The sequence below is a fragment of the Pempheris klunzingeri genome, chromosome 5, assembly GCF_042242105.1.
Source record: "Pempheris klunzingeri isolate RE-2024b chromosome 5, fPemKlu1.hap1, whole genome shotgun sequence".
NCBI lineage: Eukaryota > Metazoa > Chordata > Actinopteri > Acropomatiformes > Pempheridae > Pempheris > Pempheris klunzingeri.
This window is the reverse complement of record NC_092016.1, coordinates 26,165,608-26,181,301: the sequence shown is the minus strand read 5'-3', so window position 1 is coordinate 26,181,301 and position 15,694 is coordinate 26,165,608. Positions and strand designations below refer to the sequence as shown.

Sequence of the window (15,694 nt, the reverse complement as noted above, 5' to 3'; positions counted from 1 at the left end):
TAAACTTATTAAATGGGAGAATAAAACTTGCATATGTTGCTTAAATCCAAAAAGTAAAAAGACATTTGATCAGCCTAAACGTTCCACATGGAAATTTCTAGACAAACTGTGAGGCTGTTATGCAAAATGCTCAACAACCAGTCCGCCATCTGTGTGTAAAGTGCAAACAGCCACATGTGGGTATTGTGGTAAAAATGCAGCCTGGTCACAGTTTCGCTACAACAAACAGCCTGTTTGCTCTCTTACAGCGCTGACCTGTTCCACGTCTTTCTTGGCACACACACTCGTGACAAACTGAGGCCTGCTTTAACATGGTTTTGTTTTGTTTTTTTTATTTACTTTTTCTTCATTTCTCCCCTCTGATATTCAAGTACATGGATCCGAAGACCCAGGAAACACAATCAGTAGCAAATACTTTCAAAACATCATCATGTTCCCGTTCGATTCCACTTAACCCCCAAAATTCTCCCCCCAGCTAAGACACATGGACCTCTTGTAAACATGATGCAAATCAATCTTTGCTTTTTTGATTACAAAAAAGTAATCTGGTACAAAAATATCTTTTCTTTTATAGGTAATTCTCTTTTTAGGAATATTTACATCAAGTACCTCACAGTATAATCTGATTTGAAAAAGTACATACTGTAAAATAAACACAAAATGGTCTCAGAGGGGTAAAAGGCCTTTGGTTTTCATGAAAAATACGAAAACAACGACAAAACACAAAAGTCCATTCACTGTCCCGTGTACCACAACAGTGTTGACTGGATTGGTGATTGTTGGGTGTCTGGTAGCCAAGACTGTGGGACACCACATTTCCACAGGTTTGAAAGGGTTCATTCCTCAAAAAGTCAGAGTCAAAAACAAAAAAACTGCAGCTACAATCAGGCGTCACTCCTGGGGACGGCAGACCCACACAACCTCCGCTGGGCAAAGTACGCCAGAACGATGAGCAGCATCTCTGAGGTGCTGCTGAGGGCCACGATGAAGGGCGCCTGGGACGCAAAATCGGCCTCTGCCCGGCGGAAAGACAGCTGCATGACGGCGAGCGCCAGTAGGCTGTTCTGGACGCCCACCTCGATGCTGACGGTCTTCCTCTGCGGCGCGGCCAGACCCGCCAACTTGGCCAGGACGGCCCCGACCACCAACCCCAGCAAAGGCACCGTCACCCCGACGGCCACAATCTGGGGCTTGACGTTGGCCAGGATGGACGCGCCCATTTGGTAGGCCATGAAGATGCCACCTATGATGAGCACGAAGCTGAACGGTCTTATGAGCGCCAGCAGGACTCGCGTGAGGGCCGGCAGACGCAGCTTGACCAGCATGCCCAGAGAGATGGGGATGGCGATGAACAGGAGGGTGCCGAGGATCTTCACAAATGGCACGTGCAGGGCAGCGTGCACGCCCAGCAGCCGACCATACAGAGCGGATGACAAAGGCATGGCTGCTGCCGCCACCACAGTGGAGACCAAGGTCATGGAGATAGCCAGGGTGACGTCTCCTCCGAGCAGCAGGCTGTACAGGTACCCACCCCCGCCGCCCGGGGCGGAGCAGGTGATGACCAGGCCTAGGGAGAGCGCTTTGGGCAGCACAGCCAGCCGGGACACACAGTAGGCATACAGTGGCATTACCAGGAACTGACCCAGCACTCCTAAGAGCAGCGGCACTGGGCTCCTCAGCAGACCCCGCAGCACCTCCACCTCCACCTTGCACCCGAAGGCACACTTGTTGATGAAGATGAGGGGCAGCAAGGCGAAGAGCACAGGGTTCTCAGAGAAATGGGAGAGGCCACCCGACTGGATGAGCCGGGTGGCCGGGTCATCGTTACCGGGCGCCACTCTGATGGAGTAATCCGTCCTCTCCTCGATCAGAACCGGAACCGAATCCTGAACCAGGTCCAGCAGCTGGATCTGCAGCTGAGCCCTGCCTGGGAACCCGGACCGGATGCTGATAATGTAGCTCTTGGCTGGTCCTGCGTGGCCGCTGTCCGTCACGTTAAGGATGGAGAGGACCTCCGGGTCCAGGGAGCGGACTGTCACCGTCTGCTTCCAGCTCTGGCGGCCCTTCCTGCTGGCCGCGGCGCTCCGGTACTGGCTGGAGATTACAATCACGCCGTTGGTGTTTTCGGGAAACTCGAATTCCTGCGACGAGCCGTCTCCGATAGTGATGAACCTGCTGCTGCTGTCGGCCGTCAGGTTGGTGTCGTTGTTGCTGTCGAGAGTGAGGTTTCCGGTGGCCCACGCCCGGTCCGCTCCGCCGGTAATAAGGAAGAGACAACAGAATGTAAATAGCGTCCTCATCTTATTGACGGACAGGGGCGGAGGGGCGCCGCAGAGACACGCTTCTCCCCTGCCAGCGGCCTCCCCAGACGGTTACACCGCCGCCCTGATTCACCAGGACGGTAAACTTCTCATTCTAGTCTCCGGTAGAAGATAACAGCGTCGGCAGCCGGCCCCACAGCTCGTCTGGTTCCCATTTTCTCGCTGCCTTTATACCGGAACCTAAACATCACCCCGCCCTGTCCTGTCCGAGCGCAGCTCCGCAGCGGTGGCCCCCCGCGCGCAGGAAACACTCCCACAGGTCTCTCACGGACTCCCCCTCACTGCTCGACGCTAAGATGTCCGTCTCGGCTGACCAAAGCCTCACCTCGTCGCCTGATTTCGTTATCTCTCCGGATGATGGACACTGAGAGCATCCTGGCTCGGCTGCCGCCTGCTCGCTGCTCAGAGATATTTCAGTAAAGCTGCCTTGAATTAAACGTTGACTTCCGGTCGTGAAATGCCAAAATAAAAACTTTTATTTCATTGGTTTACTGGTGGGGTTTGAGGCTGGGGTGACAGTGGGGTACAGGTTTAACATTTGCTCAGCTGCCTTTGATTTGATTAGCTGCAAAAATCACTCTGAAGTGTCACTAAAAATAGCAACTACTGAGGGTCTAATTACCATCTACCTCTATGTTTTGGCACACGTGTCACTAAAACGTGTGCCTGTGTGTCAGAATCAATTTCTAAGAGTTTGATTTATCCTTAATTGTGCTCATACATCTGTGCCAGTTCATCATCAGAACAGAAAAACACTCTCAATCACAAAATCCTTACCTGATATTTTTTTATTTGATTTGATTTTATTATTTTTCTAAAAATGATGCGCAGCAAACCTGGGGCCAGGGAGTATTCTAACAGAGAACATCTGTATATACTGTATATAATAATACTAATGCATTATCTTATTTATAAATGTTAACGGACACTTGAGTGAGTACTTGTTAAAAACCGTATGCTTTTACTTTAAAAGAGAATTCCTTCCACTTCCCGTTTCTCTCGGGGTTGCTGTGACTAGCTTGACGTAACCCTTCATTAATCCAATCGGAGGGGCCCAAAGCGTCAACTCTCCCCGTCCCTCAGCCAATGAGCAGAGGCGGTCACATGGGAGAGGGAACACCGTGATTTGTACCCACTGGGGTGCGGGGCAGCAGGGATTACCCATCACACACTGACACAAGGTGACATGCATTCAAATTCCTGGCCAAAATAAAATGGCGGAATAGCCAGAAAGGGAAGACACAATAACACAGTCACACTTGAGCAGGACTCGATAGAGACGCAGTGTTGAACACAGAGATGTTTGGTATTCATGTTGATTCTCAGACTTTCCCCGCTGCCATTGTCTTTCTTATGGCCTTTTGCAAACATGGAAATTCTACCTGTCCTCTCTATTGCCCACTTAACCCACACTTTCACTGTCAGTTTCTGCTTCCCGACGTTTGACCCCTGCAGTATCCTGTGACCTGCTGTCGAATGAAACTAAGTACATTTACTCAAGTGCTGAAGAGCTCAAGAGATATTAGTACTTTACTTGAGTGCTTGAGACTCCACCTCATCTCAGAGGCAAATATTGTTCCTTTTACTCCCACTGCTTTTAGTTCCTAGTTATTTTTTCATACCATTCCTGTCCAACAAAAAACCACGTGTTTCCAAATTTGGTGACTCTGACTTGAAACGTTTGTGATAAACTGAGGGATGATGTGTTTGAGCACATTATGTCTTGAAGCCAAATAAACTTTTAAAAAAATCCTTGGAATTGCTGCGAAACCCTTTGTCACAAAGCTTAAAACAGGCTGGTAATGTCAGTAATACACATTAATGCAGCAGTAATATTACTCCAAAAGCATTATAGACTAGATTATAACTAAATACTGACAGGGACCATTTCTAATCAAACCTGTTTACTTGTGTAAGGCTTAGAATGCAGGGTTTTTACTTGTAGTGGAGATTTTCACAGTGTGGCATTGTTCTTTTACTGAAATAAAGGATCTGGATACTTCCTCCCTCGGTGCTTGTGGCACTGATCCATTATGCTTATTGAAAATCAACAGTCACACTCAATGAGCAGTTTCCAGTTACATACCCGCTGCCAAGTAGGCCATTGTAGGTCGTTGCTTATTTGTCATACACAAACAGCAGACACAATCCAGAAACTTGACACTACCACCCATCTCGGGAATGTGGCATTTAAGGGGAACTCCCTGTCAGCATAACACTGTGAGCGTCCCTTTTTATAGCAACTGGCTCCTGCTCGGAGTCGCTCACATATTAAAAAGTCATTTCCAATTCATAACCTCCAGTTGTCTTCCCAGGAGGGTCAACGAGGTCACTGGCTCAGTATCTTCCAGTGAGAATACCACCTTCTCCTATCACCCGTCTCCAGGCTTATCCTGGATATTAACTGTCACCGCTCGCTGTGCTAAAGTTAGTCCTGGGACAGCTTGTTCGTCATCTATTGTGTTTTCATGAGTTGTGCGTCCTCCTTCTGTCAGCACGGCTAAGTCAAGGCTTCCAGAAAAAGAAGAGGCGGGGGAGTCCACAGTGGAAACACTCAGCGCGCGCCAAGACAACCTGCTGGGGTGATCACTTAGGCCTCGTCTTTGACATTTCATGGAGCGACAGCCAGTTGTTGTGGGGCTGCCAGGCACACACATTTCCTGCCTAGCATTTATGCTGCTCCCCTCCCCGAGCTGTCTGATCATTTACTCATGATATGATAATTTACCTCGTGACTTATTTCTCCAACAGAGAAGGAGAGAGACTGCAGGAAAGAGAGACAGAGGAGTGAAAAGGGAATGCAAAAAAGCCCCTCAGTTACATTCCACCACCGCCCATCTTGACACTTTTCCTAATAAGGGCCTCAGTGAGAAATTACAGGAATATTTGCTGTTGCTGCTGCAGCTCCAACTGTTTACCAAGAGAACACAGCAGCCTATATTTGCCTTTGTGTATGAGCACACTGCATCCGTGTGAATATTCATGAACCGGCTGAGAGCAGCGCTTATGATCTGCCTTGTGTTGCAAATGAGATCATAAGCAGCCATGATGACTAATCCAAAAGCATTGTCCTGAATTGCCAATTTAGCACCGGTCCACACAAGGTTATCCTGTGCAAGATGGCACAGCATTAGTACGTCATAAACAAGGCTGTGGCCAGCATTTTATAAACACTGAGGGCAAGAGCACAAAGTCCCCCATTCAAAGCCCACCTGCCCAAAGGTTTGTTCAGAATGAACTAAACACATGTCAGAGGTGGTGTGAGGAACCGATGCAAAGACACTGATAGACGCGAATATATATGAACTGTTGTTTGGGGCAGCACTAATTGAGGCAAAGTGTTTGCACAAAATGAAAATGCTTCAACCGTGGCAAAAAATTGTGCTAATCCTGAGTCATCAGAATAATGAGTGACACAGGAGGAAAATAAAAAGAAGAGTAGGAGTCCCCGGTGAGAGCAGTCACACATTAACGCTGCTGGCTAGCTGCACCTCACATCTGTAGAGGTGGTGGAGTGGCTCGTTTGGGCGAACAAACAGGGACTGTAAAAACACTCAAATTCAGATGAACGACATAAGGAGGGAAGTTTGTTTCACATTCAGACCAAAGCAGCCCTCCTTGGCTGAGCTTGTGTTTTTGTCTGTCTGTGAGCAGGATTACAGTAAAATGAACTTGGTGGAAGAGTGTAGCATGGGCCAATGAAAAACCTAAGTCGGTAGTGTGGTGCAACTACGACAAAACACTTTCTGACATAACTCATAACTCTAGAAATCCATGTTCACACTCCACTCATTCCCTCTAATGGAGAAATACTATATTGTTAATTACACTTAAATCTACACTTTAATAGTCTAAATTAAAGCTGTAATCAGTTGATTTGTGTCGTAAACACCATTACCAAATGGTTGTGGCAACCATTTCCACATCCAGCCAACATGTAGCAACACTCATTTGTAGTCACCCGACTGATGTGAGGCCAATGTTCACTCTCTTTTAACTCCTTTTTGGTCTCCATCAACTCCTAGAAAAATATCTGGCTTGGCTACGTGCTCCACTGTATCAGCAAGTCACTATTTGCATCCCTTATTTGATGGTGGACAGGTAGCGTACAATGGGTATATCGATGCTTTTTTTTGATGGAAACAAGGCTGACGAGAGCAGAGGTTAGGAATTTTAAAACCAAAGACAGGCAAAAAAAAAAAAGATAAACCTCAGTGCTGCACAGAGCTCATAAAAGGCCACTGATCTATAGTAAGTAGGGGAAAGTAGCATGGAAGTAGATAAAGTGTGTACAAAAAAAAAGAGCCTTTATCTTCATGCTGTTGCTTGAAATTTGATCAGACGCATCACACTACTGAAGAAGGAGCACGAACACATCAGCTTAAGCTTTTCTCCGTCCGCACTAGACGCACAAACCGCTGAAGTCAAACGGAAGACCGTGACAGAGGGTAATGTTTTATTTTCACAAGATTAATATACAAAACAAAAGTGCTGCAAAGTCTGCTGAACTCTGAGTAGAAACCAACCCTCCCGGTGGACAAACAACTGAAAACAGAGGGTGGAGCTTCTGTCATAGGTGGAGGAGTGGCTTCAGCTCGCCTGTCCTCTCACTGACGTCTACACTGGACACACAAAGGAGGAAGCTTCAAAACCAGTCAAAGCACGAGACAGTCAACTCAATACAGAGCTATGAAGGAAAAAAAAACAAAAACAAAGAGAGAGAGAAAGAGAAAGAGAAAGAACCCAGTCTGTCACTGTCCGTCTGATTACCCCTTCTTTAAAGATCACCTGTTCTTCAGCACATCTCCTCCATTTACCTGAACCACTAACAATTAGGCTTTGAAGCAAATAGATGGTTGACGAGGCAAAGTAGGAGTAGCAGTAGACCTTTATCAAATTAAAAAAAAAAAAAAAAAAGCTCCAGCATGTACATCCCTGCTCTTAACTGTGTCTTCTCCTGCAACTGTTTGGGGTGCGACTGAGACTGGTGCGGACAATTACTTTAATTTGGGAGAAAGAAGCTTCCAAAAGCAGTGAGGGTGAGGTTTCAGTGTCGCGTGAGGGAAGCGTCAACACCTAAAATCTAACACCCAAATCCAAAAGATGGGGCCCACTTCACAGAGAGTTCAAGAGATGATAAATGTCCACCTATGACAGCTATGGCAACCGGAGCCCCCACTCCTCACAGTCGGTGTTGAAGTGAAGCTGGATAAGACCAAGACAAAGACATCTCAGGCTTGTCTGCTGGGAAGAAGAATGGAAAATTCCTGCTCTGACCCACGTCTTGAGTTTCGGTTTGCCGCTGTCTACATTACTGTCCTCCAGGCACTGGCGGGGGTGAGCACCTATGCATGCACCTGCATCCCAAATAAGGCGTTCCAAGCAAAAAAGTTTGAATACAGGCATGAGAAACAATCAACGCACACGAAAAATCATAACAAAACCTCATTTTGACACTGAGAAACAAAAGATTTGAGGATTGTCCTTTGTTTGAATACAGTGTTATAACAAAGTCATGAAACAGGTGATACATGGATGGATCTGATGAAGGAAGGAGAACGTTAGTATTACCAACATGTTGCTGTCTGTTTTAAACTTAAAAAAAAAAAAAAGAAGTGCAAAAGCTGATATTTCGTTCCCATTAAATGTCTCCTTCCTCCCAACAGAACCATTCATTTAAACCATTCCTGACAGGCAGAGCCCAAACAACAGCACATAGATACACCTTTAACCCAGCCTGCACCTTATGGGAGCCAGGAAGGCCCAACTCCCTTAGAATCACTATAACTGCTTATTAAAACTTTTTCATTTTTATCATTGTACATTATACAGTTTGTAAAATGGGTTTCCTTTTCTGTACAAAGCACACACCCAAAAGCTTTTGATTTGAGAACTGGAGTGTAGCAACGGGGGGTGGGGGTGGGGGTGGAGAGAGGGGGATTAAAAGCAAGAAAAAAAGGAAAAGCGAAAGGTAAAATGAGATCCAGTGGGGAATTAGATGGGACGACAGAAACGGGAATAGCGGGGTCGAAACGGGAAGGTGAACCAGGGAAAGATTCATGCCTTCTCAGGCAGTATGTCTAGCCGTTGTGTGTGTGTGTGTGTGTGTGTGTGTGTGTATTTATAGAGCGGGGTAATGGTAATCAATAGGCTCATTAAGTCCTCCTGGTAGGAACAGTTCCACAGAAACACACACAGCTCCCTTGGCTGTCATTACGCTCGTCTGCTTCCACACAGCTGTAACCCCATCACCTTTCCTGGAGGAGCTCTCAGTTCCGCAGAGCAGCCAACCTGGAACACACGAGGAAAATTCAAAGGAGGAGTTTTAATTGTTAGGAGCTTTTCTAAAAACAGATGCAAGCCTTAAAAGGTGCAGTGTGCTTAGTATCAGTCTTGTGGACTGATGCTGGAGGGAGGGGGGGGCACTCCCTCTAGTTGTCACCAAAATCAAATGAAGTCAGGTTCTTAATGTTTTTCCCCAAAGATTTTAACCTTATCTCACTGTCTTCATAGTATAGTAGTGCACTCATGTGAGTATGTAACTTTGATCATGTAATATCGACTGAAAAGATCATTTAAAATTTAAAATTGCCTGGCTCAGCACATATCTTGCAACAACTATTTAGACATTTTACACATTAAAAGGATCTTGAAGAGTATTTGTTTATCTTATGAGTTAAAAAAAATCCATAATTTCGATGTAATTTATCTCACTTGACTGAGTGAGTGCTAAATGTAATAAAAATGTGCAGTGGTATTTTTTTTTTTTTTTTAACAATTGCAATCAACAGAATAGTGTGATGCTATGATCACATAACCAAACTGGGGCTTCGAAAAACGGATTATAAATCTACAGTGAGCTTTTCTTGACTTCCCCCTTCACTGCTTTAAGCTGTCAGTCTGAATGAGGAACAGACCCTTTCAACCAGGCAACACGCTTTCCTGCCAGGAGCCCGTCAATAACAAGATAACAACACTTCGGAGTTTTAACGCCTGCTTAATGAGAAACTGACAGGTTGCGTTGTGTCCCAATTATGTTTTCCAGAAATAACTTGTGATTAGACAGAGAGAGAGACCACCACAGAAGAAGCACAGCAGACGACAAAGTGCTTCACTGAAATCAACATCAGCAGCTCTTCCTGTGCTGGGAGCGCCAGTCAGAAATACAGCTTACAGTTATCCTTTTCTTTATCTGTTAATGTGTTGAATGTGTTCCTTTTGATCACTTGCTTGTAAGAAACAGAAGAAAGTAGTAGAAATGGCCATCACAGCCCACAACTGTCTCTCCCAAAAAACAGATTAAAGTTCTGTTCCAACTAATTCACTGACCAGTCAGAACTATAATTATGATCAAAGTTGTAATGGCTGTAGAAAACTATTAGTAAATATATCTCTATATATAACAACTAACACGGATTTATTCAACTAATTGTTTGGTTTCTGGAAAGGTCTTATTGTGTATCTGCAGATATTCGTACTATTCCTACTTGGCAGTTTTTATTTTGGTCAAAACCTGACAAACTGCTGTCTACTTTCTAAACCACGACTCTTCTGATCATTTATACCAAATTACGATGCAGTGTCTTCACTGAACACAGTGTTCTGTGTGTGTGTGTGTGTGTGTGTGTGTGTGTGTGTGTGTGTGTGTGTGTGTGTGTGTGTGTGTGTGTGTGTGTGTGTGTGTGTGTGTGTGTGTGTGTGTGTGTGTGTGTGTCAGGAGCTTGCTGTGCAAATCTAATTTCCTGGTCTCATGCCCTGTTCTAACTGCAAAATTGTCCATGTGCTACTTGTTAGCCTGCTTCCAGACAATGAAAAGAGTTTACTAAAGAGTGGGAAGCAGCTTCAGTAGCTTGCTTTAGGAAACATGAGCCGCACACACAGTTATTGCTTCTAACCTGTGGCCCAGTAGTTATGGGATGGCACATATCACTTATAGACACTGGTCTTTACCGTCGAGACAGCTGGTCCTCTTTGTCCTGGCTCCGTGAGCTCTCTGCACCCACTGAAGTGGCTCCCGCTGGCAGCTGGCTGAGCTGGTCCATCACCTCCAGGCCACTCTCCTCTGCTATTTGGTGGATCAGGTCATCCACCTGCTCTTGAGGCGTCGTCAGTGTCATTGCTGAGCTCATGGAGTCCTCCATCACCTGGTGTAAGAAACAGAGAGACAGATTGAGTGGGGATGGAAAAAAAACTAAATGCAGGCAAGAGGGTGCAGACCAGATCTTTTACAACTTAAATCGGACTTGACTTGTTCAGTCCTCATCAGTTCAACTGTAGAACATCCAACCATACAGGGGTTCCTACAATGAACTAAACACTGTGTGAAATATCCACAGCACAATGAAAACACATATACAAGAACTAAGCAGACAGCCTGCAGCCACTCACTGAGGTGTGGACGTCGAGGTTCTGGACTTGGGTCTCAAACTTATCCATGACTGCAGAGATCTTCTGGAGATCCATGGAGCTCAGAGCTTTGTCCAGGGCCTTGGTCACCTGGCCCATGTTTTTAGACACCTGACAGAAAAAAAAATCCATGATAATGTACTTCTGTCTCATTCTGGAAAGACAAGAAATTCAAATTTTCTACCCTTCCAAGCTTATGAGTGATGTGATATGGTAAAATGAGAATAGTTTTTGAATCTATAGTAAAACTGCATTTAATACAAGGCAGCACGTTTTAGTGAGTAACTTACTCCCTTCATGGTGACGGCAGTCTGGACTTTGGAGGCCACGGCGTCTATTCGAGATGACATGCGCAGGTAATTCAGACCTTCATTTTTTTTCCGGATAGAGTTTTCTGCATAAACTCTGGCACATTCCACATTCTTCTGTTGCAAAGCCTGGAGATGAGACAAAGACACTGTTAACACTTTTAGTAAACCTCATTTATCATAATGTTCTGAGTGCGTGTATACAAATGTAAAGGCTCACACACAAGGAACGGCACTGTGTAATCTTCAGTGTCAACGTTGTACATACACTTAGATTTCTTTTTCATGAATAAAGTCAATAAACACTGCTACTAATGACGGGTTTTGTTGTAGTGCTATGTAAAGATTAATAATACTTTTGCCTTGACTGCAACATGTCAAAAATAATAAGACGCCCACTAGATGATACCAGAACCCAAAGTGATGTCTTCAACTGATTTATTGAGACTGACCAAATGACTGAAGTATTCTAATCATAAAGATATGAAATAGGCTTTTTTCTATTCACAGTTAAACACTGTACTACGTGCTTATGGATGTATAAACTAATATAACTAAAACCCTAGAGCAATCTGCTAAAGGAGCAGTGCCAATTAAACAACTTATGGTCATGAGGGCTACACGTATTTATTTGTGCTTGCACACTTATATTTGAACTTATTTGTATTTTTTTCCACTTGTAGTCAGCATGCACTGAATGTAGGCCATGTGTCTGCAGGCGCTGATTTGTGTTCTTGTGTTCTGCTCCCCAGCGAGCGAACACTGGAACTGGACAATATGCTTGTGGGAGGATGCATCACTGGTGGTGATACTAAATACTGTGCTGGACCAAAAGGGAATGCAACTCTTTGCCTTTGTGAAGCTTTTACCAGTACGTGTTTAGTATTTTTATAGATAAATAATATAATAAGAATGAGAATAATTATTTTCACTGATCTTGTTAACTTATTCATTTTCTTATTTGTTCTAATATTCTTAGTGATCATTTTCTGGCTTTCTTTTCCAGTAGTCTCGTTGTGTGGATAGAATCTTGAAGTGTAGCTCATACAAAGTTGAAAATAATAACAATTATAATCCTTTAATCCCTTTCAACAGGAATAAAACCAAACAGCATGAGCAGCAGAAGCTCCGTCCTCATTTTAAATGCATGCGAGCTCTTAGACGGAATATGAGAAGTGGTGACCATCATGACTCAACAGGGAAATATCTCAGGCCGATGAGATAACGAGGCATCGTTGTAACCTCTTTGTTCCGTGAGAGAAGTAATCTGGACATCTCTTCTGTAATCGCCAGGCCAAACATGCATGTAAACAGGATGATAGATGCTTAAAGACCTTAGGGCTGAAATATTTACCTTGAAATTTACCTTTAAAGCAGTTAGCCATCAATGAAATAGTGACACATCATTTTCACAACACACCCAAGGCACTCCTTCTTCAATTCTGAAGTTATACTGCCCCCTGCTGATTGATATGTACCACTCCTTTCTTTGACCAGTGGAAACTGCATAAATCCTCGACTGATTACAAAACAAAATGTTCCAATCATGGATAACTGACTGGTCGGGCAGTAAAAAGTTACCAGACAAGTTGGAAATATCACATAATATATTGATCTATATTACTGTGAGTGATTTATATATAAGAGGGAGTGTATAAAGAAATACATATACACATTTTTGTAACTATTATTACAAAATATTCTATTTTATATTCATATATTCATATCTTATACTCACTCAGTTGGATAGAAAAAGAGAACATTTTCATTTTTTCTACACCTTGATTACATTGCTAAAATAAGCTCAGACTTAATTTGCTTTACTCATCTATTTATCTTTCACTGTATTTTGAAGTAGCTCTTATTTTGAACAAGTTAACGATAAAAAGGTCAGCTAGCAAACAACAAATAGACATTTATAGTTACATTTATTTGACATTATGAGAAAAGGCACATTAAAATCACACAAATCTACAAAATGTTTTAATTCATTTTCATCAATTTATGAGAGGTAAAGGCTTTTCTCTCCCTTTTACCCAGTGACTGGAGGTAAAAGGAAAAGTTGCTTTTTTAAATTTTCATTTGCTTTTATCTTTAACTTTAACTCGATTTATTATCTAATGATGTACTCAGTCTTGCTTTGGATTTGTCTGATAAACCTTTATACTGCAAGTTGGCGGTCGGGAAAAAGGAGTTAGTGGCACAAGCACAAACATTGTCACCAGGCCAACTGCCAAGATCACATGGCACATTAAAAAACAATAGAAAAAAGATGGTGTGGAGACGTTCTGTATGCAGACGATAACAGACTGTTTGCTAGTGCTAAACATAGTGCAGTTAGAGTACTGCTAACTAGACTACTTCATATACAACATTAAAAACCAAACCCTACTGCTAACAATTCACCTTTCTCATTTTGCTTTAGGGTGGAACACACTGTGATGACAGCATATGGTGTGCATCTTAGTCAACCAGTGGCTTGGCCTTCAGCTTGGGCCAGTTTGCTCACCTTCTTGACCTTAGCCTGCTCCTTCTCAGACTCCTTCTCTGCCTTCTTGGACAGTCTCTCAAGCTGTTTGGAAGTGAACTGAGAACCAAAGAGAAAGATGCAAAGGAAACTTAGAAATAAGCCGCTTTACAGGTTATATCAAGCCGATTTATTTCAAACCTTTTCACATGTGCATACCTTGAGCTGGAAGAGTGTTTCTGTAGAGAGACAATGAGATACAGAGTTAGGAGGATGGAGTTTATATAATGGATTGTAGTAAAATACCTCTGCACATGTGTTATCCAAAAGCTGTAACAAACATACAGCCTGAAACAGTAAAAAAAAGAAAAATTGTACCAGACAATCACAAAGACGGAAGATGCTGCAAATACAAGATACCAATACAAACAAATTACAAAAATACAATCAAGGAGAATACTAGATCTGGGGGGCTCTGGGGCAGTTAAAGGAAAACTTTTAAACACTAGTCTCATTTCTTTAATAATAATTCAATTACAATGTCCCAAAAACATAATGAAGGATCGACGATAAATATACAGTGGTTAAGATAATCGATTTCCCATTGGAATGATATAAGCTAGTGAATAATCCAGCGATATGTCGTCGTGTTAGCAGGAGTACAAACCTATGGAGGTGCCTGCACCACCCATCACATTTTAAATGGTGACTGTTACATTCCTCACTCGTTTGCTAAACCAAACTAACTTAACTAAAGTTAAAAAATGCCAATTAATACTAATTTGGGGACTACAGTCAGATATGACTGACGAAGGAAATGTGAGTTACAACTAGTTTGACAGATACCCTGGCTAACCACCCACCCAAGCTAACAAGCTAACGCTAGCTATCCGTCACCAGACTGATGGTACAGCTGACAACAGAGGCGACGTCTATCAAGAGGGACCGTTCAGCTGTGAGAACACAACATACCATCCATGTCAAGACGAGTACGAATCCAGGTGATCACAGGAAAAATGATGTTCGGCTCCCCAACAGGCTAGTCTTGATTTGTTTTGATCTCACCGAGGATCTGACGCTGCACTTCCTGGTCCAAGATCAGTCACGTGAACAAAATTCTTCCTCCTTTTTCCTTCTTCATTACGTTTTATTGTGAAATGGCGCATTACCGCCACCAGCTGGTGTGGAGCGAGGACCGGGAATGTGATTAATAATTGTATTTATGAAATTCATAAAAAATTCATGTATCTGAATATACCTTTATATGCTACTTGCTACAGAAAGTATGTCTTTATTGTTTGTTAAGTCAAAATAAACTCTTGATTCTTATTTTCCCTTAATGTAAAGTATAGAATAGTTCCTTTATTGATCCTTCACAGTACAGACAGACACCCCACAGACAACAAACAGCCACCACAAGACAACCAGCACTTAAGGCACAAAAACACTAGTGAAAAAAGGAAACATTATATGAAAATATAAAATATGTACAATATAAAATAGAATAATATAACATAAGACTAGTATACAATATAAAAAATAAAAAGAAATAGAAATATCTTGTGCAAATAAATCTACAGTAGATTGAGGAAATATATATGGTTATTGTTGTTAACAATAGAGTTGTATTAATAGAATATTAATAGAATGTATTTATTTCCAATTCTGTTGCTTTCTGTGCAGCTGTACACCCAACACATTTTGTTTCCCTCCTCCTCCTCCTTCCAGCAAGGCTTTAGTGTGTCGCCTGTTGGATGATCTTAACTATGAACCTTGCAAATTAACCCAGTAATTAACTGAAAGCTGTATCTTTCCTTTTTCTTCAGGCATTTCTCCAGTTTCAAACTCTAATGATGGTGTTGGACCTGTTCTAAAGGCGCCTGAGCATAATCTCAAAGCCTGACACTGAATATGATCACAGCTAATATTCAGTGTCTCTAATACCAATCTAATTAATCCAATAAATATATAAGAATATATGATTCTCTCCGTGCTCCATTCACTTCCAATCAGTCATCACATAACATTTCATCTTAAATGTGTCAATAATGGATGTGTAACAACATTAAAATTTATTTTCATCCATGCATTGCTTAAACCAAAAAATATTATTATATTTAGATTCTTTTTTTCTTTTTTTTTTTTTTAAATCTCGTTGCATATATTCATTGTATTAATAGATTTAACCACGC

General features: G+C 42.7%; 2 protein-coding genes across 2 annotated transcripts; both read right to left on the bottom strand.

Moving 5' to 3' along the window:
* Positions 1-312: 312 nt before the first annotated feature.
* On the bottom strand, positions 313-2,747 carry slc10a3 (solute carrier family 10 member 3). Its single transcript, XM_070830275.1, has one exon. The coding sequence runs from the start codon at positions 2,298-2,300 to the stop codon at positions 885-887; it is 1,416 nt and encodes a 471-aa protein (XP_070686376.1). The 5' UTR covers positions 2,301-2,747; the 3' UTR covers positions 313-884.
* Positions 2,748-6,755: 4,008 nt separating this feature from the next.
* Positions 6,756-14,593, bottom strand: chmp1a (charged multivesicular body protein 1A). The gene is made up of 7 exons (XM_070830276.1): positions 14,475-14,593; positions 13,722-13,741; positions 13,545-13,622; positions 11,018-11,164; positions 10,710-10,838; positions 10,272-10,465; positions 6,756-8,612 (listed from the first exon to the last, which is right to left on the bottom strand). The coding sequence occupies exons 1-7, from the start codon at positions 14,479-14,481 to the stop codon at positions 8,591-8,593; spliced, it is 597 nt and encodes a 198-aa protein (XP_070686377.1). The 5' UTR covers positions 14,482-14,593; the 3' UTR covers positions 6,756-8,590.
* Between the last annotated feature and the right edge of the window lie 1,101 nt (positions 14,594-15,694).